Source organism: Giraffa tippelskirchi, chromosome 4 (genome assembly GCF_054371585.1).
Source record: "Giraffa tippelskirchi isolate mGirTip1 chromosome 4, T2T-mGirTip1v1.2.pri, whole genome shotgun sequence".
NCBI classification, from domain to species: Eukaryota; Metazoa; Chordata; class Mammalia; order Artiodactyla; family Giraffidae; genus Giraffa; species Giraffa tippelskirchi.
The window spans coordinates 195,772,485-195,797,371 of record NC_137278.1 but is presented as its reverse complement, the minus strand read 5'-3'; the positions used below and the strand labels follow the sequence as shown (position 1 = coordinate 195,797,371).

The window sequence follows — 24,887 nt, the reverse complement described above, 5'->3', positions numbered from 1 at the left end:
CCAAAAAAAATGTTTATGGAGAGAAAAAGATTGCTTTTAAAGGAAACAAAGAGAGTAGAAATCATCATTCAACTCTAGTCTTCCAAAATTGTAGTGGGGATCTCTACAAGAAAGCATGGAGCTTCCCTGATGGCTCAGCAATAAAGAATCCGCCCACAAAGCAGGAGATGTGGATTTGATCCCTGGGTCAGGAAGATCCCCTGGAGAAGGAAATGGCAACCCACTCCTGGATAATTCGGTGGACAGAAGGGCCTGGTGGTCCTTTCGCATCCAACACAGTCCATTGAATTGAAAAGAGTTGGACACAACTAAGGAACTAAACAACAACAACAACAAGAAAATTATAGTTTAGAAATACTAAAGTTTTCTAAACTTCGCATTTATCCCCCTCATAAGCTGAGAGTATGGTGTGATAAGATTCACAACACATTTGTATTATAAACTGTAACTAAAGAAGATGCAAAATGTAATTTAAGGCAACAGCTCCAAACAGAAGGGGAAATAGAAAGTCTTCTTCTACATGATAGCTGCACGTGATGGGGAAAGAAGGGGCAAGTGAGGCAGAGAAGAGAAGGGGCTCGTGCTTCCTGGAACCATCAGTGACCCCACCTCCTCAGTTCTGCATTTAAGAAGAAAGGTGGTGGCAAGAATGGAATCCCAGATGGGTTGATGGGACAGATACAAGCAGAAGGGACTGATGTCCAGTCTAGCCACTGATGCCTTGTTCTGTTTCCACTCATCAGAGAAACTCTCAGATGCTCCCCAGAAGGTAATCCTGGGATGAGTATAGAACTGAAAAGGACCATAAGTGATGCAAGAGAGAGCTTCCCCATCAAAATTCAAGGTCATTAATGTGCTGCCCCCTTTCCTCATGCCCCCTCAGGCTCAAGATTCCCATGATGCAGCCCTGTAGTCCAAACAAGCCCACCCTGAGGCTCCCTCATCCTGACTCTGTCTTTTTAGCACAGACATGGAAGGAAGCATTTGTAACACACAGGCCCCAGAGTCCCCACCAGAGCTAGAGACAGCTTCATGAGCCACACACATGCCCACCTTAATGTCTCAGCCTGGCCCACACCCAGGGCCGCTGCTGGCCATTTAACTGCCCTACCACATCCCCCACCAGAAGGACCCCTCATCCTGGTCCGCAGACACAGCTTCTCTGTCCTGTCATACCCATCCTTCCTTCTTGAGACTCAGGAGAAAAGACAATTAAACACAAGCTTTCCTCTCTCTAAATATGCTAATATTTACCCATTGTTTATACAAGATTCACTTCCTTGTCATCTGGTCCTCTCATTCTCAAGTTCCATGACCGTACTTGAGCCCTATCTCCTTCTATATCTGGACCTTTAACACATTAATGATAAAAACTGATTGTAAATATCAAAGCCAAAATTTAAAGTCAGGGGCTGGAGAAGGACCAAGATCTGCTCAGTCACTTAGAATTGATGCTCTACTCCTTCTGGGCCCAGAGTCATCATTCCTTACCCAGTTATGGACTCCACACCATCACCAGAAACCATCAGCCAGACACCTAGAACACAGGGCATGCTTTTTGGGGTCCAGTCATCCCTCCCACGGGATGACACAGGGATGTGTTTAGTGAACCAGGTGCACATGGTCTCACTCACCTTGGGATTGAGATCTCACAGGTAAGACACTGTTAAGGGTTCCAGACTCTGTTACAGGGAAGGACGGGCTAGAAAGGAGGGGCTAACTCAGGGCTGGCAGGCTGTCCCCAGGCAGCACCCTCTACCCCAGAGCTGGGGGTGCAAGGTCAACCTGGACCAACTCACCCTCGGAAGAGCTTACTTCTTCTCTGACACATAAGAAATCTCAGTGTCCAATCTCATCCAAGATTTGAAGAAGGAAAGTTTTAGGGAGGACACTAACCCAGCTATGTCCACAGTGAACTTGAGAGAGTGGAAGGCAGGGGTCAGAACAGACTCGGGAGCCAGACTACCTGGTCTTGACTCACAGTTTAGCTGCATGTCATGTGTGGACCTTGAACAGGGTTCTTACACTCTCTGATTAGTAAAAGGAGGGTTGTAATCATGCTGAGATTATGGAGTTTTGGTGAGGATTAAGTGAGTTGGCATCAGCATGTGATATTACAACACTAGTTAACAGTAGTACATGTGCTGATGCTGATTTGCTCACTCGTTGCTGACTCTTTGTGACCCCATGGACTGTAGCCCACCAGGTTCCTCTGTCCATGGAATCGTCCAGGCAAGTACAGTAGTACATAGTAGTAGCATTATATACTACTGTCAACTTGCCTTCCTGATGATTCTGATGGTAAAGAATCTGCCTGCAATGCAGGAGATCTGAGTTCCATCCCTGGGTCAGGAAGATCCTCTGGAGAAGGAAATGGCAACCCACTTCAGTATTCTTGCCTGGGAAATCCCATGGACAGAGGAGCCTGGAGGGGCTACAGTCCATGGGGTCGCAAAGAGTTAGTCATTACTGAGTGACTAACACACACACACATAGCAGTAGTAAAGAAGCAGATGAGGGCATCTCCCACCATCTCATCCCAGGAATCCCAGGGCTCTGGAACAAGAATGCAATTCTGTTACCTGGAACCTTGTCTGTGGCTCTCAGAACTCTCCCAGGAACCATAGGCTGTGATGGTGATTGGTGCCAATCAGAGTTGTGAGTCTTCTACACATCACCCCTTCTCTCTGTGCTTCATGCAACTGCTCAAGAACCTCAATCTTACCATCAGTGAGCTTTTGTGAATTAAATTGTTTACTTAATCATTTTACTTTAAAAACTCGAATGTACTTGGTAAAACACTTTGCATCTAATTCACCTTCATATCCCCAATGCCTGGCTAACTAAAAATCCTAAATGATGTCTTTTGTATCCCTGAATGAATGAATGTCAGCCTGGTATTTTACACAAATCATTTCAATCAAAAAGAAATCTTTTGAGAAATAATTTAACTTGTTGTGAGGAAGTAACAGCACAATGCAAGCTGCATCATTTGCTTTAATGATATTTCAATACTATTAAAAGGTATGAGCTATATATGGTTCACTTCCACACCTTTCTACAATGAATGCCGTAAATTGCAATAACTAGAAACAACCTAGCCCCATTCCAAGAGCAGTGCTGAGTGAGCCAGTTCTAAACACGTGTAAATGCTGCAATTTCTTTGTATATCTGAAGATTAGCGAAGACAAACCACAGCACACTGACAGGTGAAGACCATGAAGCCTCCTGTTCTGGTCTTAATCAGATATGGCCAAGTGGTCAGGATGTTTTTGTATTTATCATTTGGCACATTTTCAATTCAAACCACACACAACTGTAACAGGAAGAAATTTTGTTATAAAAAATGTGAACAGCTTCCATGTTGAATTAGAAGTGCAGAAGTAAAAAGCAGAAAAAATCTTCTTCTTTTACTTAGGCTAACTATTTGTCCTTATGGATTGTAAAGAAATACAACATGTAGCATCATTATTCCCAAATCACCGTGAGAATATGGTGGCTTCAGAGGTTCAGTAATCTCTTTCCTAGGAAAGTTAATAATTAAACCTACTTGCTTGAAGAAAATTTCCTCAGGACCAATCAGAGTGACTAAAATACAAAATATTTTTTAATTAAAAAAGAGGTATACAACTCTAATGGAAACTTATTAACTGAGTTGCTATACCAAAGCGTTGGAGACCTGCCTCACCATCTGTGTTTCTTGCATGGATGGGGCCAAGATTCGTAAAGACTTCTTTACCAAAGACCACTTCTTCACCAGGGCATGAAGGAAAGCAAGGTCATGAGCTGGTGATGTCCAGCCCATCACCTCTGTTCAGCCCTTGACAATCTATAACCAGAAACATCGAACAAAGTGCGTTGCACTGAATTGGCCTCATTCATTCCTCCATAGTGCAGCATCAGATACCCAGAGACAAGAGCAGATCAAAGCTACTAAATCAAAGACAAGCAGATTCTAAGTGGAGAGCATGCAGACCAAGGACCCTTCCCTGCTGCTGTTGGAAAGGAAGAAGCCCTCCCATCCCAGACACCATCTGTGGGAGGAGAGACAAGAAGGTACCTCCTTAAATAGAGGAAAACCAATCTCAGCAGGGAGCTTGAACTAGAAATGACAAGACAATTATCACAATGAACCCGAGCTAAGTAGAGGGAGAAATTTTAAATAGGAGAGTCTGTGTTAACTTTATGGAACTTTCAATCCACACGAACACCCCTTGCTAGTGCACAAGATGAAATCAGTGATAAAAATAGAGTATATTACATCTATGTAAATTTGAATTCTAGAGGACACATTTTTAAGCCCACTACACAAAGAAAACTCACACATCTTCTCGTTTTTAAATGCACAGAGTTGTCACCTCTGTGAAGTCTTTCTAATTCCTCCAGCTCAAAATTACCACTGTGTCTATTGAATCTATAAAACCTTGTCCACTGTCTCTTAAGTGGGGGCTTCTTGAGAGCAAGTATTGTGTCTTATTCTTCAATATCTCTTTAAAGTCAAGTAAAGACACACAGAAAGAGCTTGACAAATAGTGGATAAATAAAGAAATGAATGCATGAACAAACGCTGAAAATCACCCTGAGTTAATGATACTGAGCAGGAAAGGGACAGGGGAGACACAAATCTGACTAATCCCACTTGGCACAGACTGAAGTGGAGTAAGGAGTCAGAGACACATCAGACAAAAGAACCAGATAGAAAATGCCTTCTTCAAATCTCACTCTGGAGAGGGTCCAATCACATTTAATTTCTGCACAAAGCTGTACCTCAGAAACTTTACTAAGGCAAGAAAAAAAAACTGACAGCATTGCTACCAAGGATGTGGCATCGACAATAATACTCATCAAATAGATGTTTTTCTAGCTCCCAGTGACTCATTCTGGCCAATGAAATGTGAGTGGTGTCACACATGTCTCTTCCGAGTGGAGGCATGAAAACCCCGTGTGACTCTCTAGTCTCTCTCTTTTCTGCCCCAGAAGTTGTGTGTTCCAAATGGTGCACATGCAAGCTGATGGTGCCTCACTGACCACCGTACATTTGTAGGTTGGTAATGAATGTGTGTATGCATGTATGTGTTGCTTCTGAGATTTCGGGGTCAGTAGTTCCAGTAGCAGAACGGAGTCTATTCTGACAGATCCAAAGGGGAAGGAAGACTTGAAAAACAGACAGAATCTGTCACATGAAGCAGGTACTTTCCTGGATCTCCTCTTCCTTCTGTGTCTTCATCCCAAGCTCCTCCCTCAGGTCTCACCTGGCTTCCCCTTTGGGCTTGGTTGGTTCTCAGTCACCATTTCTGATTGACCAACCACTAGATCTAAGTCCTGTTTAAGAGCACCCAGCCTTGCTGCATCTCCTATTCCCTTTATATCATTCTGTGCTGACAGTCAGGTTCAGTTTCCCAAATTTGTCTCTTAGCAACTTATTCTTTCACTACCGTTTTCCACAGGCAAAAGGCAGGCAGAAGACATGGTGTGGGGGGCGGCGGGCAGTGGGGACAAGGAACATAGAGTCCTGCTCTGTTTCAACCACAGCCCTGGGCCCCCCCTTGGGACTTGGAAGGGGCTGGTTCAAGGAGAGGCTCTGAAGAACAAGCTTCATTAACTTCATGATTAATCGACCTCTGCTCAGAGCTGATGTAATTACCAACTGCAGAGCTATTGAGTTCTTGTGGGTGGTGATTCCTAAACCACTTAAACCTAAGGTTAGTGCCTCCGGGGTGGCACTCAGAGTTCAAAGCCAGAGTGGTTGCTCAGACTCAAACTCTATGAACTGATGCTTTATTGCACATGGAGCTTTGGTGCAGCTGAATCCTTCCTGCAGATCAGCCTAAGAACACTGGAAATACAGCAAAATGTGTTCCTCCTTTAACATCAAAGACTCTGTGAACAGATCTCTTTTCCTTATTGTTGACTGCTTCCCAATCTGGGCATGCTAACCAAGGTTCCTGCAGTCTGCAGGCATCTTCTGAGACCTTGCCAGGGCCCAGGATTGGAGTGAGGCCTGTACCTGTGTATAAGCTCTGTATTTCCCCTCTCTGTAACTTAATAGATGCTCAGCTCATATTCATTGAATTCCTGAATGGCACTGTACTAAATGTTGAAGAGAAATTGTCTTCAATGAAATGTTTCTGAAAACATCATTTAGCTAATATTTTTGTTTTAAAAGCAAATGTTTCCAGCACTTAGAAAGACAAAATTTGATTTTCAAAAACAAGCAGCTTATCAACATTAAATAAGTCATAACGAACGCTGAAAATCTCTATCTCTAAGGATACACAAGACAAACCACAAAGTACTTACATGTGGATTCTTAATAAGTCTTAATCAAACCCAACTGAGGAGACAGGATATTCATATCATTTATCATTCGCAGTTTTTTCATTAAAATCACACAGCGATATCACAGGAAGAAAATTTGTGATTAAAAAAGTACGGCTACACCATCGATATGACGTAAGGAAGGAGATGAGGTGGTAAAAGAATTCTTTGGCTTAAAATAACAGACAGCTTAATTAGTCTTTCACTTTTCGAAGGAGAGTCCTCTTGGACTGATCTTGAAAGATGATGTGGAGACCAGGACAACTCAACTGTTCTGCGCAACAGTTAGAACTGTGAACTGATCATTTTGGATAATGTTGCTCTTTGATTCCCTTCTCTTTACTTTTTGTGAATCTGCTGTAGGTTTTTACATTTTTCTTGCCACATGGCTCACATAAAACAGCTTATAGATACAACAGTATATACTACACTGATAGCAAATTAATTCCAATGTCATACAAAAGTTCTTTTTATCCCCTTCTACACTTTTTGTTTTGGATGTGAGAATTTACCTCTCTATATTGTATATCCACTAACAAAATATTTTTCTCTATAGCTATTTTAATACTTCCTTTAGACTAGAGCTAACTGGTTTGCACACTACCATATTACAGTGTTAGAGTATGCTGAATTGGATTCAGTATTTACATTTATAAGTCTGTTGCATATTTTCACTTCTTTCATATAAAAATTAGCATCCTTCATTTAGTCTGAAGAACTCCCCTCAACAATCTTGTAAGACAAGCCTAATGTTTGTGAACTCCCTCAACTGTTGTTTGTTTTGGAAAATCTTTATATAGTCTTCATTTATGAAAAACAACCTTCCTGAGAAAATTACTCTTGGTTGGTAAGTTGTTTTTTTTCCCATAAGTTTGACTATACCATCCTTTCTCTCCAGAACTATCAGGTTTCTACTAAGAAGTCCACTGATATTTTTAAGGGAATTTCTTTTTTTGTGAGCATTTACTTTTCTCTTGCTGCTTAAAAAATTCTCTTTCTCTTGATTGCAAGCAATGTGTCTTGAGGATGATCATTTTGAATGAACTCTGAGGAGTGACCTATTAGCTACATACACTTGGATGTCTAAATCTCATCAGATTTGGGACTTACCTGGTATTACTTCTTTAAGCACAATCTCTGTCCCTTTCTCCTTCTCTTCTGCTTCCGGGACTCCAATAATGTGCAGGTTGTTGCTGTGAATGTTATCCCATAGTTCACACAGGTTCTTTCACACCTTTTCATTCCTCTTTTTCTTTGTCCCTGGCTGGGTAATATCAATGGTCCTGCCTTCTAAGTTACAGAGTCTTCTGCAGTTGTTGATGCTCTCTGTAGCATTTTTCATTATGTTGCATTTCGTTCATTGTAATCTTAAGCAACTGATCCAACCAGTCAATCCTAAAGGAAATCAGTCCTCAATATTCATTGGAAGGACTGATGCTGAAGCTGAAACTCCAGTACTTTGGCCACCTGATGCCAAGAACTGACTCATTGGAAAAGACCTTGATGCTGGGAAAGATTGAAAGCAGGAGGAGAAGGGGACGACAGGGGATGAAATGGTTGGATGATGGCATCACTGACTCAATGGACATGAGTTGGAGCAAGCTCTGGGAGTTGGTGATGGACAGGGAAGACTGGCCTGCTGCAGTCCATGGGGTCACAAAGAGTAGGACACTACTGAGCCACTGAACTGAACTGAACTGAATCTTAAACAACTGAATTTCTGTTTGGTTCATTTTTCTGTTTCGTTCCTTCTGTTATTCTCTTTGCCTCAGTGCAAAGCTTGAAAGATCTCAGTTCCCTAACAGGAATTGAATCCAGAACACAGCAGTAAATGCATTGAATCCTAACAACTACTGCTACTGCTGCTAAGTCGCTTCAGTCGTGTCCGACTCTGTGCGACCCCATAGACGGCAGCCCATCAGGCTCCGCTGTCCCTGGGATTCTCCAGGCAAGAATACTGGAGTGGATTGCCATTTCCTTCTCCAGTGCATGAAAGTGAAAAGTGAAAGTGAAGTCGCTCAGTCGTGTCCGACTCTTAGCGACCCCATGGACTGTAGCCTACCAGGCTCCTCCATCCATGGGATTTTCCAGGCAAGAGTACTGGAGTGGGGTGCCATTGCCTTCTCCGAGCCCTCGGCAAACTCCCTGTTTACTTCCTTTTTTATGTTTTCTATCTCTGTGAAAAATTTATTCTGTGGAGTAACTCACCCTAGCTCGACAATTACTGAGCCTGAGCTCTAGGACCCGCAAACCACAAACAGGAGTTGGCATGTTGCAACCCCTGAAGCCTGGGTGTCTGGAGCCTGTTCTCCACAATAAGAGAAGCCCATGCATAGAGAAACCTGCTGTCCACAAAGAAGAGTAGTGCCTGCTTGCTGAAACTAGAGAAAGCCCATGTGCAGCAACAAAGACCCAGTGCAACCAGAAATTAAAAACTATAATAATGATGATGAGAAATATTTTTTTAATTTTATTTTGTTCATATATTGTCTTCCTGAATTTAATAGTTTATCTGTGTTTTCTTGGAGTTCATTGAGCTTCTAGGTGTGTGTGCCTTATTTCAGCATATGTCATTGAGTTCATCACTTCCCAAGTGAATAGACATATGAGCTTCCCTGGGAGAAGCCCTGGGCATCTTCCCATCCCCAAGCACAGCCTAGAACTATGAAGACTGCAAGTGTGAATGTAGGTTGAAGCCCTAGAAACCATCCAGAGTCATCAACCAAGTAACTGGGTGGGTCCAGCTCACAACCAGGCCAGCACTCTCAGGCCTTATATTAGTTCAACAGCTTCTCCATATGTCCACAATGGAATTGGTGGTGGGGGGTGCAGGGGGAGTGCTGTGTAAACGTAATCTTTACTTGGCCACTTCTGCATGACAGCTCTCTCTACCCTGAGGAATCACAGCAGGATCACAATTACATTTTCAGTAGTAAGCAGATTAAAGCAATCTTGAAACATCTGAAAATAAATGTTTCCAAAGTAGCCCATTGGTCTGAAATTCTTCCTCTAAGAGATCAGTCATACAAGATGCCTCCATCCACATCTCTGAAACATAAACAGCCAACTGTTCCTGATCTTTCTGTCTACATCCGTTCTTCTGGATCCCCTCTGCCTAGGTCTCCACATTCTTTCCCTCTTGTCCCACCTGAATACAGGGTGTGGGTGAGCATCAATTTACCCTCCATCAATTTGAAGATATATTTCACTTAGAAGGAAAGATCCTTGGAGAGACAAGAAAGAGCAGCATCCTGAAGAAATAGTAGGAAGAGATGGAGAGGAAAGAATGGATTTATAAGGATTGGATAATCAAATAGACATGGGAGATGAGCAAAGAGGTCTCTGTATCCACTAAAGGAAAAATGAGAGATGAAAAAGGAAGAGGTAGTTATGTACAGTCTGATTTTTAATTGGCCCATGAACATTTAGGCAGGATAAGGAAAGCTGTATCCATTCTCTCCCACCAGTCAACCTTCCACTTTGAAACTCACACTCAGTCTGGTGTCCAGGAAAATGTTACAAACAGGTGATGTGACATCTCAGGGAGAGCATCCAGGAATGTCCAGAATTGTTTTTGTTTTTGTTTTCCGTGAGCTCATCTTGTTAGGAAAGAGGGTATGAATGTGGACCAAGTTTATATCCTTTTTTTTAATAAGAGTGACCTGGAGCATTTGTGAGCTGGGGCAAAATCATGCCCTCATTAGCCTCTAAGACAAGTAAGAGAGCAGGTCAGCTCACTCATCTTGTATTTCCTTTGAGGAAAATGGTGTTTGAGGACCAATCTTCTAAAAACATTTGACATGAAGCTTGTTAAATTAGCATCACAGCAAAAAGTTAATTTATTCAGAATATTTCAATTTTGAGAAATTTTCATATAACACGATTACAGATCAGCACTACTCTATTGAAATACAGGCAATTAGAATATCTGAGGCTTCATCTCATATTTAATACAGCATCACAGGAAAGTCACTGGGGATGTTCCCAGGGCACTGAGTTCAACATCATCATACCCAGTGTCCCCTTTCTCCCCCTGGAACAGCCAAGGGCTCTCTTCTCCTTCCCCAGAATCAGCCACCTGTCTGGAGAAGTTCAGAGAAGAGCCTGAAATAGTAAAGAGAAGTTTGATTAGAACTGAGACACGGGGACGGGACAGAGCCCTATGGTGGAAGGGAGTCAAGCAAGTGGTGATGACAAAGCATCCCTGGGATTCAGGTGTGGGGAGGGAGTCTCAGGATATTTCACATGAGTAACAGTGAGGATGGATCCCAGCTGTCCTCCAGTTCATGTGGTCTCTGGGGCCTCAGATCATGTGGAATTCCTGTATTGCAGGAGATCTGTGCTCACACAGAAGCTCTGGGAAGACCTGTTTCCAGGCCACACAATAGCAAGGAGATACCCAGCAATGGTAAGAATCATAAAAAAGAATTTAAATGTTCTCCTTTCACAGGTGATAGATGTGAATTCACAATAAGAGGGAGACTGGAGACAGGAAAAATCTGAATTCCTCACTCACAATACAAGTCTGCTCTTGGTTGACTTGACTCCTGTTCCCGAATGTCCACAAATCATGTCACAGGTGCAGCCACAGATGGCCCCTCCCCAGAGACTACACAGGCCCTCAGATGGAGAAATACTCTTTTCTAGAGAATGAGTGTCTTTTTGCAGCTACTGAAGTAACTGGAGCAAATTAGATCTTAGCTGATCACAAATTCTGAGTCTATGATCCACTACCATGGCTTAATGTTAAGGTCACTGTATATCATAGACTTTGTACTTGTTAATGTTAACATATAAGCAGAGCTCATCTTAAATTATAAACATACTTCACCCAACCAATACGTTTTTTAAATCTCTACCTCTCGTGTATCAGTTCAGTTCAGTTCAGTCGCTCAGTCTTGTCCCACTCTTAGCGACGCCATGGACTGCAGCACACCAGGCTTCCCTGTCCATCACCAACTCCTGGAGCTTTCTCAAACTTATGTCCATCGCATCAGTGATGTCACTCAAACATCTCATCCTCTGTCATCCCCATCCCCTCCTGCCTTCAGTCTTTCCCAGCATCAGGGTCTTTTCCAATGAGTCAGTTCTTTGCATCAGGTGGACAAAGTATTGGAATTTCAGCTTCAACATCAGTCCTTCCAATGAATATTCAGGACTGATTTCCTTTAGCACTGACTGGTTGGATCTCCTTGCTGTCCAAGGGACTCTCAAGAGTCTTCTCCCACACCACAGTTCAAAAGCATCAAATATTCAGTGCTCAGTCTTCTTTATGGTCCAACTCTCAGATCCATATGTGACTACTGGAAAAAAACATAGCTTTGACTAGACAGAACTTTGTCAGCAAAGTAATGCCTCTGCTTTTTAATTTGCTTTCTAGGTTGGTCATAGCTTTTCTTCCAAGGAGCAAGTGTCTTTTAATTTCATAGCTGCCGTCACCATCTGCAGTGATTTTGGAGCCCAAAAAAATAAAGTCTCTCACTGTTGCCACTGTTTCCCTATCTATTTGCCATGAAGTGATGGGGCAAGATGCCATGAACTTAGTTTTCTGAATGTTGAGCTTTAAGCAAACTTTTACTCTCCTCTTTCACTTTCATGAGGCTCTTTACTTCTTTGCTTTCTGCCGTAAGGGTGGTGCCATCTGCATATCTGAGATTATTGATATTTCTTCCACAAACTTGATTGCTGCTTGTGCTTCATCCAGCCCAGCATTTTGCATGATGTACTCTGCATATAAGTTAAATAAGCAGAGTGACAATATACAGCCTTGACATACTCCTTTCCCAATTTGGAACCAGTCTGTTGTTCCATGTTTGGTTCTAATTGTTGTTTCTTGACCTGCATACAGATTTCTCAGGAAGCAGGTAAGGTGGTCCGGTATTCCCATCTCTTTCAGAATTTTCCAGTTTATTGTGATCCACATAGTCAAAGGCTTTGGCATTGTCAATAAAACAGAAATAGATGTTTTTCTGGAACTCTCTTGTTTTTTTGATGATCCAGCAAATTTGGCAATTTGATCTCTTGTTTCTCTGTCTTTTCTAAATCTAGTTTGAACATCTAGAAGTTCATGGTTCATTACTGTTGAAGCCTGCCCAGGAGAATTTTGAGCATTAGTTTGCTAGCGTGTGAGATGAATGCAATTGTGCAGTAGTTTGAATGTTCTTTGGCATTGCCTTTCTTTGGGATTGGAATCAAAACTGACTTTTTCCAGTCCTGTGGCCACTGCTGCATTTGCCAAATTTGCTGACATATTGAGTGTAGCACTTTCACAGCATCATCTTTTAGGATTTGAAATAGTTCAACTGAATTCCATCACCTCCACTAGCTTTATTCATAGTGATGTTTCCTAAGGCCCACTTGACTTTGTATTCCAGGATGTTTGGCTCCAGGTGAGTGATCACAGCATCGTGGTTATCTGGGTAATGAGGATCTTTTTTGTATAGTTCTTCTGTGTATTCTTGCCACCTCTTAATATCTTCTGCTTCCGTTAGGTCCATAACATTTCTGTCCTTTATTGAGCCCATCTTTGCATGAAATGTTCCTTTGGTATCACTAATTTTCCTGAGGAGATCTCTAGTCTTTCCTATTCCATTGTTTTCCTCTATTTCTTTGCATTGATCACTGAGGAAGGCTTTCTTATCTCTCCTTGCTATTCTTTGGAACTCTGCATTCAAATGGATATATCTTTCCTTTTCTCCTTTGTCTTTCAGTTCTCTTCTTTTCTCAGCTGTTTGCAAGGCCTTCTCAGACAACCGTTTTGCCCTTTTGCATTTGTTTTTCTTGGGGATGGTCTTGATACCTGCCTCCTGTACAATGTCACGAACCTCCGTCCATATTTCATCAGGCACTCTGCCTATCGGATGTAATCTCTTGAATCTATTTGTTACTTCCACTGTATAATCATAAGGGATTTGATTTAGGCTATACCCGAATGATCTAGTGGTTTTCCCTACTTTCTTCAATTTAAGTCTGAATTTGGCAATAAGGAATTCATGATCTGAGCCACAGTCAGCTCCCAGTCTTGTTTTTGCTGACTGTATAGAGCATCTCCATCTTTGGCTGCAAAGAATGTAATCAATCTGATTTTGGTATTGACCATCTGGTGATGTCCATGTGTAGAGTCTTCTCTTGTGTTGCTGGAAGAGGGTGTTTGCTATGACCAGTGCATTCTCTTGGCAAAATTCTGTTAGCCTTTGCCCTGCCTCATTTTGGACTCCGTGGCCAAATTTACCTGTTACTCCAGGTATTTCTTGACTTCCTACCTTTGCATTCCAGTCCCTTAAAATGAAAAGAACATCTTTTTTGGGTGTTATTTCTAAAAGTTCTTGTAGGTCTTCACAGAACCGCAACTTCAGCTTTTTCAGCATTACTGATTTGGCATAGATCTGGATTACTGTGATATTGAATGGTTTGCCTTCATGTATGAGACAGTGCAAAGATATTATTAAAACACTTGTTCCACCTTTGAATTTGGTTCACTTCAGTTCAGTCACTCAGTCATGTCTGACTTTTGCGACCCCATGGACTACAGCACACCAGGCTTCCCTGTCCATCACCAACTCCCAGAGCTTGCTCAAACTCATATCCATCAAGTCAGTGATGCCATCCAACCATCTCATCCTCTGTCGTCCCCTTCTCCTCCTGCCTTCAATCTTTCCCAGCATCAGAGTCTTTTCTAAGGAGTCAGTTCTTCACATCAGGTGGCCAAAGTATTGGAGCTTCTGCTTCAGCTCAGTCCTTCCAATGAATATTTAGGATTGATTTCCTTTAAATTGACTGGTTTGATCTCCTTGCCATCCAAGGGACTTTCAAGAGTCTTGCCCAACACTACAGTTCAAAAGCATCAATTCTTTGGCGCTTAGCTTTCTTTATAAATATGCTCAATTAATTGATAAGTTTCTCTTTTGGCCTTGACACAATGCATGTGGGATCTTAGTTCCTTGACCAGGGTTGGACCTGGGCCCTAGCAGTGAAAGTGCAGAATCCTAACCTCTGGACTACCAGGAAATTTCATAGTCTATAAATCTTAATACAAGTATATCACATATAAAGTGATGTTTATGTCACATTATGGAGACATAAATGCCAAAAACAGAGTGATTCCTCACTCCCTGCAAGGAGTGTGACAGCATTAAATACGGCATATGGTCAAGATGGTGCTACCAAATGTATGAGATTACCTATATTTTTAATCTCTAGGGAGGCTGGGCATTGAGGAGCACAAATTCACTCTTTCCAGACAGAAAGATTTCAGGAGATCTACTGATCCCACTCACCTGTCTGAGAGGACCTCACCCCATCCTCCTTCTCTGGGGGCACTTCCTCCTCACTCCCCTGAGGAGCAGAAGGAGTTCCAGGCACTGGTACCTCTTCAGCATCATCGTAATTTTCAGCAGAGACATCAGTCTTCTGATCTGGGGGTTCCAAGAGCAGACAAGGGTGTGTATGAAACTGCAGTAAGTGGGTTGGTCTGGGGAATACCTAAGATACCCTCTGACCAAAAGTTTCTGAGTTGCTAAATAGAGGCACCAGTCACTCCTTGTTTCAAAAGATTTTTTCTCTAAGACCATGTTTCATTTTGATATGTCCATAAGCCAAAACATGATTTTACATATCTTAATATTTTTCTGGTGGAAACTACATATCTCAAAGCAACTTTTCCACCATTGAGCATTACTAAAGTACTTTGACAAATTGTGCTTTACAGATGTTATTTTTTTAAAACATTGTGTGCCTGTTGTGATTCTGGACATAGAGAGACCAGCCCGGACGTGAAACATCACAGAACAGCCAGAGAAGGAGAAGGACAAACCCCATCTGGACACAAGGGATGCCTCTGGTCCATCAAAGGGAGACCGTTCCCCTTAAATCTCTCTATGAAGGAAACTCCTCCCCAAAGCCCAGCCAAGACAGGTCCACCTCTATTTCCTGGAGCAGATCTGTAGTCACTGTTGTCCTCACCATCCCTGGTGTAATATGGCAGTTTAGTCAGTGAGTCATCTGACAGGAAACCTCATGTGGAGACAAACATCACACAACACACAGAATGACCCTCCCCATACCCATGGGACCTGTGTTAAGGCTGAGAAGGGACAGGCCTGGCTTCTGCAGTGTAGACAGAGGCTAGGAGCTCACGGAGCTCTAAGAGGCCATCCCGCCTCTTTGGAGGAGACATCTCTGTGAGCCTGGGGCACACATAGGGTCTACAGATGCTGAGAAGATGCACACAGACAGAGGGCAGTGACAACCAGAGGTCCAAGGAGGGCAGACAGAGACACCCACCTGGGCTGCCCAGACCTTCCTTCTGTGTCAGAAGGTAATCGAGCTCCTCATACACAGCTTCAGCAAGAGCATCTTCATAGCTGGATAAGGCTGAGAGATTCCACCAGCAGGTCAGAGAAGCTGCCCCAGATACCCCGGTCCAGCAGGCCCACCCTTCTTCTCCCTGGTGCTCACACGGGGGCTGCCAGGACCTTAGCATCGTCTCCTACCCTGTGCACCATGTCAGCACCTTCTCCCCTTGTCTGACCCTGAATACGGCTCAGCGCCAACTCTGTCTGGTCTCACAGGAGAGGCCATGACTTATGAGAGTTCTCACCCCAGTCCTAAGAACCTCCGTCTGTTCATCCCTTAGAGCTCAGCATGGAGCACGTGGAGCTCTACAGACTCAGAACAGAGACCTGGCCCAGGTTCCCCTCCTCACACCTGCCCCATCTCCTGCCTCCACACATTCTCCCTGGTCCCCAGTTCCTGCTGCAGCCCACCTCTGTGCTCTGCTCTCCATCTGAGCAGCTGAGTCACCAGGATGACGAGGACCAGGAAGAGAAGGGCCCCCAGGATGAGGCAGAGGACCCCAGGCAGGGAGAAGATGCCAGGGAGAGGATTTGAGGCTGGTCTGGTCCCTAAGGAGAACAGGAAAGAGGGATGGAGAAGGTCCTGGGCACAGAGAAATCCCCTGTGTCAGCATTTTCAGGAGCTCCGGACAATGGTGTCCCAGCCTCAGAGAGTGTCAGGGCTCCCACGAGTCTCGTCCTGAGACAAGTCAACTCCAGTCTAGCCAGTGTGGCCCCAAGGCAGAGCCAGGGGTTGTCAGGGAGCTGCCCTGCCGAGACAGCCTCTGAGGACCCAACTCTCCCTTCTCCTTGGGCTTCAAGAGACAGAGCATCAAACAGTCCTGGGACCCGCACCTCACTGATGAGAACCGACACTCAAGGGCAGATCCTTAGATTCTACAACATTGAACAGACTTCCTTGGACCCCTGGCATGAGAACATTTGACCCTGGGCATCAAGGCAGGGGATTTCCCCAATGTAATGCCCTGGCTCCTCCCACCAGCCACGGCTCCTCAGACTTTCCTCTCCTGAGCTGTCAGAGAGCCCACAGAAGAGGTCCTCAGTATTTGAGTATTCTCCCCTGCCCATGGATGGATCACAGTACCTGCTGTAGTCGAGGGCAATGTTGTCCTTGCACCTAAAGAGAAAAACAGCAGTGTAGGGAAGGGGAATTGGCCAGAACGCAGGGCAAACCATTTTTCCCTCCTGAGCCTGAAATCACCCCTTAGTCTCTACAACACCAGTGTCCAGTCCTCCCAACTCCCCCATCGTAGATCACAGCCCCAGCACTGGGACACTGTCTGAACACAAACTCCCCACCATGCCCGGCTCAGCCCAGTGCCCCCGCGCTGCCCCAGCTCACCCAGGGTGGACTCCAAGCCCCTCACTCACCAGAGCACCTCACACCAGCATCCTCCTCGTGCTTGCAGTCGCTCTGCCCCCAGGGCTCCGCAGCACAGTCCCACAGGGAGGACTCCCGGCCCCCACACCGCACCTCGTCCAGCCAGATGCTCCCATTTCCAGGGCCAAACGCCGCAGCCCGCATGGCTTCCAGGGCCGGGCCACAGCCCAGCTGCTGACACACCACCTCGGCCTCTGCCAGGCTCCAGGAGTCATCACACACGGTGCCCCAGGAGCCGCTGTGCCAGACCTCCACCCGCCCTGAGCACTCGCTGTCTCCTCCCCTGAGCCGGAGCTTCTCTCTGTCTGAAAAGGCAGCGGCCCCTCCTGTGACTGCCCCCGGTGGGAGGAAGGAGCCCCTGGGAGCCACGGGGAGGGGGCAGGGCTGACGTACCTGTGCAGGGTGCAGCAGTTGGACAGTTCTTGGGTCTTCTTCCTGCAAACAAGAAGGAAAAACTGGATCAGGAGCAGCTGGGGGTGGTCTTGTCCCCAAATAAGATTACCTTAAGGTCTGACTCAGTGCAAACAACACGTGAAAACACAAGCTCATTATTTCCTGGGCTGAAACATTCACTGTATCTGATCACCAGCTGAAATTACTTTAAATATTTGCTTATTTATCAGTCTTCACACCCCACAGCTAATATAAAAACAGGCATCTACGAATGTACACACACCCTTCTGAAGAAAGTTCCATTATAAGAAGGACCTTGTATATTTTATATATGCCATGTTTCTGCTACTAGGACAGTGCCTACACATTGTATGCACTCTTTCAACAAATATCTATGGAAAGCCTTTGCTAAATACCTAGATAGGGGCTTGTTAAATATTTATTAAACGAATGAATAGACAAATAAAATTCAGTGAAATAAAATTTCTTTTTTTTAATTCATACTAATCAGTGAAATAGTAAACCAAATATAAATTAATGGTAACAGTCTATGATAATAGTTCATATTAAAAATAATCAGTCCAGAAGCACAGAGTTAATTTATATTCAAAATCTCATATACATAATTTTAAGGGAAAATTATTAGATAAATTATACACTACTCTTACCTATTATTCAGTGTGACAAGTGGGCAAGCGTAGACTACTGTTGTAAAAGGAAACTCTCTTTTTTAAATTTATTTCCAATTGGAAGATAATTGCTCCACAATGTAGTGTTGGGTGTGTGTGTGTGTGTGTGTGTGTGTGTGTGTGTGTGTGTCAGTTGCTCAGTCATGTCCAACTCTTTGTGATCCCATGGACTGCAGCCCACCAGTCTCCTCTGTCCACAGGATTTTCCAGACAAGAATACTGGAGTGGATTGTTATTCCCTTCTCCACTGGATCGTCCCTACCCAGGGATCAAACCCAGGTCTCCTGCACTGCAGGCAGTTTCTTTGCTGTCTGAGCCACCAGAAAAGCCCATCGTGTTGGTTAGGAATCTCTTAAAAAGGAATTATACAGGAAAGACTTAATAGAATTCTGAGAAGATATATGTACACATATATGTACACACTGAGTAAGCCAGAAATTTTTACAATAGTCAAAAAAAAGCCTACAGAGAAAAATTGGTACTGAGAAGATGCAGAAATAATAAACAAAAGACTGAAAATATATATAAAAGAATTAAAGCTGAGAGAAATAAATACAAATTCAAAAAAACAGAAGGGTAAATAGTACCTGTCATAAAGTATCAATATTTATACATTCTTTCCTGATCATCCTATCAAAACTCCTACCCACTCTATGCAGAGAACCTCTGAGAAAACGATGGCGGGACTTCTGTGAGCTGGTTGCTCATTTTCATGGTCAAAGACTTTACCACCTCTCAATTTACGGGGTTTAATTGTAGGGAAAATATCATCAATAAAAGGTCTCATTGTTTAATGCCTCTTTGGCCTTCAAATGAAAAAGACAAAGAGATGAGCAAAGAGAGGCAAGGAAGGGAGTGAGCCTCTGCTTTTGAAATATCTGTTCCCACATTCTCTTAGCTATGGGTTTCAGGCAACATCCAGCATAGCATTCAAGGTGTACCTGAATAGGGTGTGTGTGTCTGTGTATGTGGAGGGGGAGGGAAGGAGAGAGAGAAACGAAGAGAGAAATGTTGACGGAAGTAAGGGGCTATGGTTTGACTATTTGTCACCCTCACCAACATTTATTTGTTTCATTCAAAATTTATTGTCGAAATCTCAATTCCCAATGTAACAGTATTTAGTGGTGGAGCCTTCTCAAACTCTTCCAAAAAAAGAAGAAAGGAACACTTCCAAATTCATTTTATGAAGCCAACATTATTCTGATACCAAAGCCAGATAAAGATACCATGAGAAAAAAAATTACAGGCTAATACTCTGATAAATACAAGTGCAAAAATCCTCAACAAAATATTAGAAAACTGAATTTGACAATACATTAAAAGAATCATACACCATGATCAAGTGACATTTGTTCCAAGGATGCAAGGATAGTTCAACATTCACAAATTAATCAATGTGATACACCAGATAAACAAAATGAAGGTAAAAATCATATCCTCAAAGGACGCAGAAAAAGTGTTTGACAAATTCAACATCCACTTATGGTAAAAAACTTTTACAAAGTAGATATAGAAGGATTGCATCTCAACATAATTAAGGCCATATGAAAAGTACACAGCTAACATCATCAGTTCAGTTCAGTTCAGTCACTCAGTCGTGTCCGACTCTCTGCGACTCCATGAATCACAGCACGCCAGGCTTCCCTGTCCATCACCAACTCCCGGAGTTTACCCAAACCCATGTCCATCGAGTTGGGGATGCCATCCAGCCATCTCATCCTCTGTCGACCCTTTTTCCTCCTGCCCTCAATCCTTCACAGCATCAGGGTCTTTTCCAATGAGTCAACTCTTCGCATGAGGTGGCCACAGTATTGGAGTTTCAGCTTCAACATCAGTCCTTCCAATGAACACCCAGGACTGATCTCCCTTAGGATGGACTGGTTGGATCTTCTTGCAGTCCAAGGGACTCTCAAGAGTCTTCTCCAACACCACAGTTCAAAAGCATCAATTCTTCAGCTCTCAGCTTTCTTCACCGTCCAACTCTCACATCCATATATGACCACTGGAAATACCATAGCCTTGACTAGACGGACCTTTGTTGGCAAAGTAATGTCTCTGCTTTAAAATATTCTATCTAGGTTGGTCATAACCTTCCTTCCAAGGAGTAAGTGTCTTTTAATTTCATGGCTGCAATCACCATCAGCAGTGATTTTGGAGCCCAAAAAAATAATAAAATCTGACATTGTTTGCACTGTTCCCCCACCTATTTCCCATGAAGTGATGGGACCAGATGCCATGATCTTAGTTTTCTGAATGTTGAGCTTTAAGCCAACTTTTTCACTCTCCTCTTTCACTTTCATCAAGAGGCTCTTTAGTTCTTCTTCACTTTCTGCCATAAGGGTGGTGTCATCTGCATATCTGAGGTTATTGATATTTCTCCCAGCAATTTTGAATCCAGCTTGTGTTTCTTCCAGCCCAGCATTTCTCATGATGTACTCTGCATATAAGTTAAATAAGCAGGGTGACAATATACAGCCTTGATGTACTCCTTTTCCTATTTGGAACCAGTCTGTCATACTTGACTGTAAAAAACCAAAAGCTTTTCCTCTGAAATCAGACACAAGACAAAAATGTCTACTCTCACTTTTATTCTACTTAGTTTTGGTAGTCCTATCGAGATCCATCAGGCAATAAAAAGAAAATCAAGACATCCAAATCTGAAAGGAAGAGGCAAAACTGACACTATTTGTAGACTGAAAAGTGAAAGTGTTAGTCACTCGGTAGTGTCTGACTCTTTTTGACCCCAAGGACTGCAGCCTGCCAGGCTCCTCTGTCCATTGGGATTCTACAGGCAAGAATACTGGAGTGGGTTGCCATTCCTTCCTCCAGGGGATCTTCCTGATTCAGGGACTGAACCCGGGTCTCTTGCATTGCAGACAGATTCTTTACCATCAGAGTCATGAGGAAAGAAACCCTCTTACATGATATTATGTGTAGAAAACACTAAAGACTTCACCAAAAATATGAGAACTAATACATTCAGTAAAGTTGTAGAAAAAAAAATCTGTATACAAAAATCATATGCATTTCTTTACACTAACAACAAACTGCTATAAGGAGAAACTGAGAAAACAATTTTATTTACATTTGCATGAAAATGAATAAAATATCTAGGAATAAATTTAACCAGGGAGGTGAAAGACCTGTACACTGAAAACTATAAGACATTGATGAAAGATACTGAAGATGACTCAAATAAATGGAAAGATATTCTGTGCTCATGGATTGGAAGATCTAATATTATTAATATGCTCATACTACCCAAAGCAATCTATAGATTCACTGCAATCCTTATCAAAATTCCAATGGAAATTTTCACAGACACAGAAGAAACAATCCTAAAATTTGCATGGAACCACAAAAGATGCTGAATACCAAAGCAATCTTGAGAACGAATAACAAAGCTGGAGGTGTCATGCTTCTGATTTCAAACTATATTACAAAGCTATATTAATCAAAACAGTACGTTGTTTGTATAAAAATGGACACAGAGATCAATGGAACAGAACAGAAAGCCCATAAATAAACTCACATTTGTATGGTCAATTAATTTTTGACAAGGAAGCCAAGAATATATAGTGGGGAAAGGACAGTTTTCTCAGTAAATGGCATGGGGGAAACTGGACAGCCACATGCAAAAAAATGAAACTGGATCACTATCTTACAGCACTCACAAAAATTAACTCAAAATAGATTAAAGACTTGATCACAAGTCCTGAAGCCATAAAATTTATACAGGAAGAAACAGAAAATAAAATCCTTGACGCCAGTCTTTGTGATGATTTTTTGGAGTTGACACCAAAAGCAAAGGGAACAGAGTAAAAACAAGCAGTTGCGACCACATAAGGCTAAAAAAGCTTCTGCCCAATTAAGGAAATCATCAACAAAATGAAAAAGCAACCTATGGAATTGGAGAAAATATTTGCATATTATATTTATGGTAAGGATTATTATCCAAAATACACAAGGAACTCATACAATTCAATAGCAAAAAACAAGCAATCTGATTTTTTAAAAATGGGCAGAGAATCTGAATAGACATTTTTTTAAAGAATACATACAACTTGCCAATAGGTACATGAAAACGTGCTCAACACTACTAATCATCAGAAAATACGAATCAAAACCACACCGATATATCACCTCATCTCCTTTAGAAAGGCTTTTATCAAAAAGAAGAAATAACAGGAGTTGAGGGGAATGTGAGGAGACAGGAAAGCTTTTGCACAGTTAGAGGGAATGTAAGTTGATGCAGCTCATATGGAAACAATATTGAGGTGCATCAAAAATTAAAAATAGAACTGCCATATGATGTAGCAATTTCACTTTGGAGTATTTATCTGAAGGAAACAAAAACACTAACTTGAAAACTGAATGTTCACTGCAGCAATATTTGTTCAGTTGCTAGGTTGTGTCTGACTCTTTGCAACCCCATGGACTGCAGCATGCCAGCCTCTTCTGTCCTTCACTATCTCCCAAAGTTTGCTCAAATTCATGTCCACTGAACTGGTGATGCTATCTAACTATCTCATCCTCTGTGGCCCTCTTCTCCTTTTGCCTTCAGTATTTCCCAGCATCAGGGTCTTTTCCAATGAGTCAGCTCTTCTCATCAGATGGCCAAAGTATTGGAGCTTCAGTTTCAGCATCAGTCCTTCTGATGAATATTCAGGGTTGATTTCCTTTAGGATTGATTGGTTTGATCTCCTTGCTGCCCAAAGGACTCTCAATTCAATTGTGGCATCCAAGCACCACAATTCAAAGAATCATCTCTTTGGCACTCAGCTTCTTCTATAACCCAGCTCTCACGTCCAGCTATGACTACTGGAAAAAAATATAGCTTTGACTATATGGACCTTTGTCAGCAAAGTAATGTCTCTGCTTTTTAATACACTGTCTAGGTTTGTCACAGAGGAGCAAGCCTCTTTTAATCTCATGGCTGAAGTCACCATCGGCAGTGATTTCAGAGTCCAAGAAAAGACAATCTGTCACTGTTTCCACCTTCTCCCCTTTTATTTGCCATGAAGTGCTGACGATCTTAGTTTTTAGAATGTTTAATGTTGAGTTGTAAGCCAGCTTTTTCACTCTCCTCTTTCACCCTCAACGAGAGGCTCTTTAGTTCCTCTTCGCTTTCTGCCATTAAAGTGGTATCATCTGCGTATCTGAGGTTGTTGATATTTCTCACAGCAATCTTGATTTCAGCTTGTGATTCATCCAGCTGGCATTTCCCATGATGTTCTCTGCATATAAGTTAAATAAACAGGGTGACAATATACAGCCTTGACGAACTCCTTTCCCAATTTGGAACCAGTTGGTTGTTTCATGTCGAGTTCCATCTGCTGCTTCTTGACCTGCATACAATGAAGCAGATGTTTTTCTGGAATTCTCTGGCTTACTCTATGATCCAACAAATGTTGGCAATTTGATCTCTGATTCCTCTGCCTTTTCTAAACCCAGCTTGTACATCTTAGAAGTTCTCAGTTCACTTACTGCTGAAGCTTGGCTTGAAAGACTTTGAGCATAACCTTGCTAGCATGTGAAATGAGCACAAATGTGCGGTAGTTTGACCATTCATTGGCATTGCCCTTCTTTGAGGTTGGAATTAAAACTAACCTTCTCCGGTCCTGTGGCCACTGATGAATCTTCCAAATTTGCTGACATGTTGACTGCAGCACTTTAACAGTATTTCCTTTTAGTATTTTATACTAATATATATGAGTCAAACAATGTAAGTCTTCACTGATGAATGAATAAATAAAATGTAATATAGACATATATCCACCCATAAAAAAAGAAGAAAATCTTGCCAGTTTCAACAACATGGATGGACCTTGAGGGCATTATGCTAAGTGAAACAAATCAGACAGAGAAAGAAAAATACCATATAATCTGATTTATATGTGTAATCTTAAAACAAAAAGCAAGTTCAGAGATGCTGAGCAGTTGGTAGCTGCCAGAGGCGGGGGATTTGGTGTGGGCAAAGGTAGTCAAAAGGTGTAAATTTGAATTATAAAATTAATAGGTGAAGACATATAACACGCCACATGGTAACTATAGTGAATACTGTATTGTCTATTTGAAAGATGGCAAGAAAATACATCTTAAACATTCTCATCATGTAAGAAAAATATTTAACTACATATATGGATATATATATGGATATAACTAGACTTACTGTAGTGATCATTTATCAAAACACACAAATATATAAGCATTATGTTGTACACAGCAAACAATATAATGTTGTATCAATTATATCAATTAAAAATTTTTAAGAAAGCAAGTTTGGAACATGCGGATTAAATTAGCTCCATCCAAACTTCACTTTATAAACTCAGCTTAAACCCATCACTTAGATTTTAAAATATCAAATCTCACTAATAACATCCTACAGGGTTGGGACAGACACAGAAACAGACATAAGTCACCTGCACATGAGATGTAGGCTTCCTCCCTTGGAGAGCATGAATTGTATTTCCAAGGGTCAGAAGGACACTGCCAGAGAGAGGTATCCGTTTGTCGACATTGGATTAAATCTACCCACTGAGGTCTAGAACCTTCCCTGAGACCAACAGAGGTGTTGAGACTTCCACTGTCCCCACAGCCAAGCTGACTGCAGATGATGGACATGGTGACATCATGCATGGGGCTGCGGCAGACACTGCCCCAAGTCCCATTGTAGAAAACTTCCAGCCACCCAGCACACTGCTGGTCCTCGCTCACCATCCTGAGAGCCAGGAACTCTAAGATTGAAAG

The 24,887-nt window shown here is 42.5% G+C and overlaps 1 protein-coding gene and 1 long non-coding RNA gene across 7 annotated transcripts in view; one reads left to right on the top strand and one right to left on the bottom strand.

Annotated features, from left to right (window-relative positions):
* The first annotated feature begins 4,970 nt into the window (after window positions 1–4,970).
* Window positions 4,971–24,887, top strand: part of LOC145544790 (uncharacterized) — a 28,159-nt gene continuing 8,242 nt past the window's right edge. Inside the window, exons 1-2 of the long non-coding RNA XR_014081646.1 lie at window positions 4,971–5,044; window positions 10,651–10,726. This is a non-coding gene — a long non-coding RNA (uncharacterized LOC145544790). The remainder of the gene's footprint in view (window positions 5,045–10,650; window positions 10,727–24,887) is intronic.
* The window catches only part of LOC145544788 (antigen WC1.1), a 62,003-nt gene continuing 47,244 nt past the window's right edge, over window positions 10,129–24,887 (bottom strand). For 3 of the 6 annotated variants that reach the window (XM_081587993.1, XM_081587995.1, XM_081587996.1), the window contains 8 exons: window positions 24,560–24,874; window positions 17,446–17,487; window positions 17,043–17,357; window positions 16,756–16,788; window positions 16,083–16,220; window positions 15,601–15,690; window positions 14,595–14,732; window positions 10,129–10,422 (listed from right to left, as the gene is read on the bottom strand). In XM_081587993.1, coding sequence (XP_081444119.1) covers window positions 10,277–10,422; window positions 14,595–14,732; window positions 15,601–15,690; window positions 16,083–16,220; window positions 16,756–16,788; window positions 17,043–17,357; window positions 17,446–17,487; window positions 24,560–24,874 — 1,217 coding nt within the window. In that variant the 3' untranslated portion in view covers window positions 10,129–10,276. Of the gene's footprint in view, window positions 10,423–14,594; window positions 14,733–15,600; window positions 15,691–16,082; window positions 16,221–16,755; window positions 16,789–17,042; window positions 17,358–17,445; window positions 17,488–19,195; window positions 20,572–24,559; window positions 24,875–24,887 lie in introns of those variants that run through there. The other 3 variants (XM_081587994.1, XM_081587997.1, XM_081587998.1) reach the window with 2 other exon arrangements.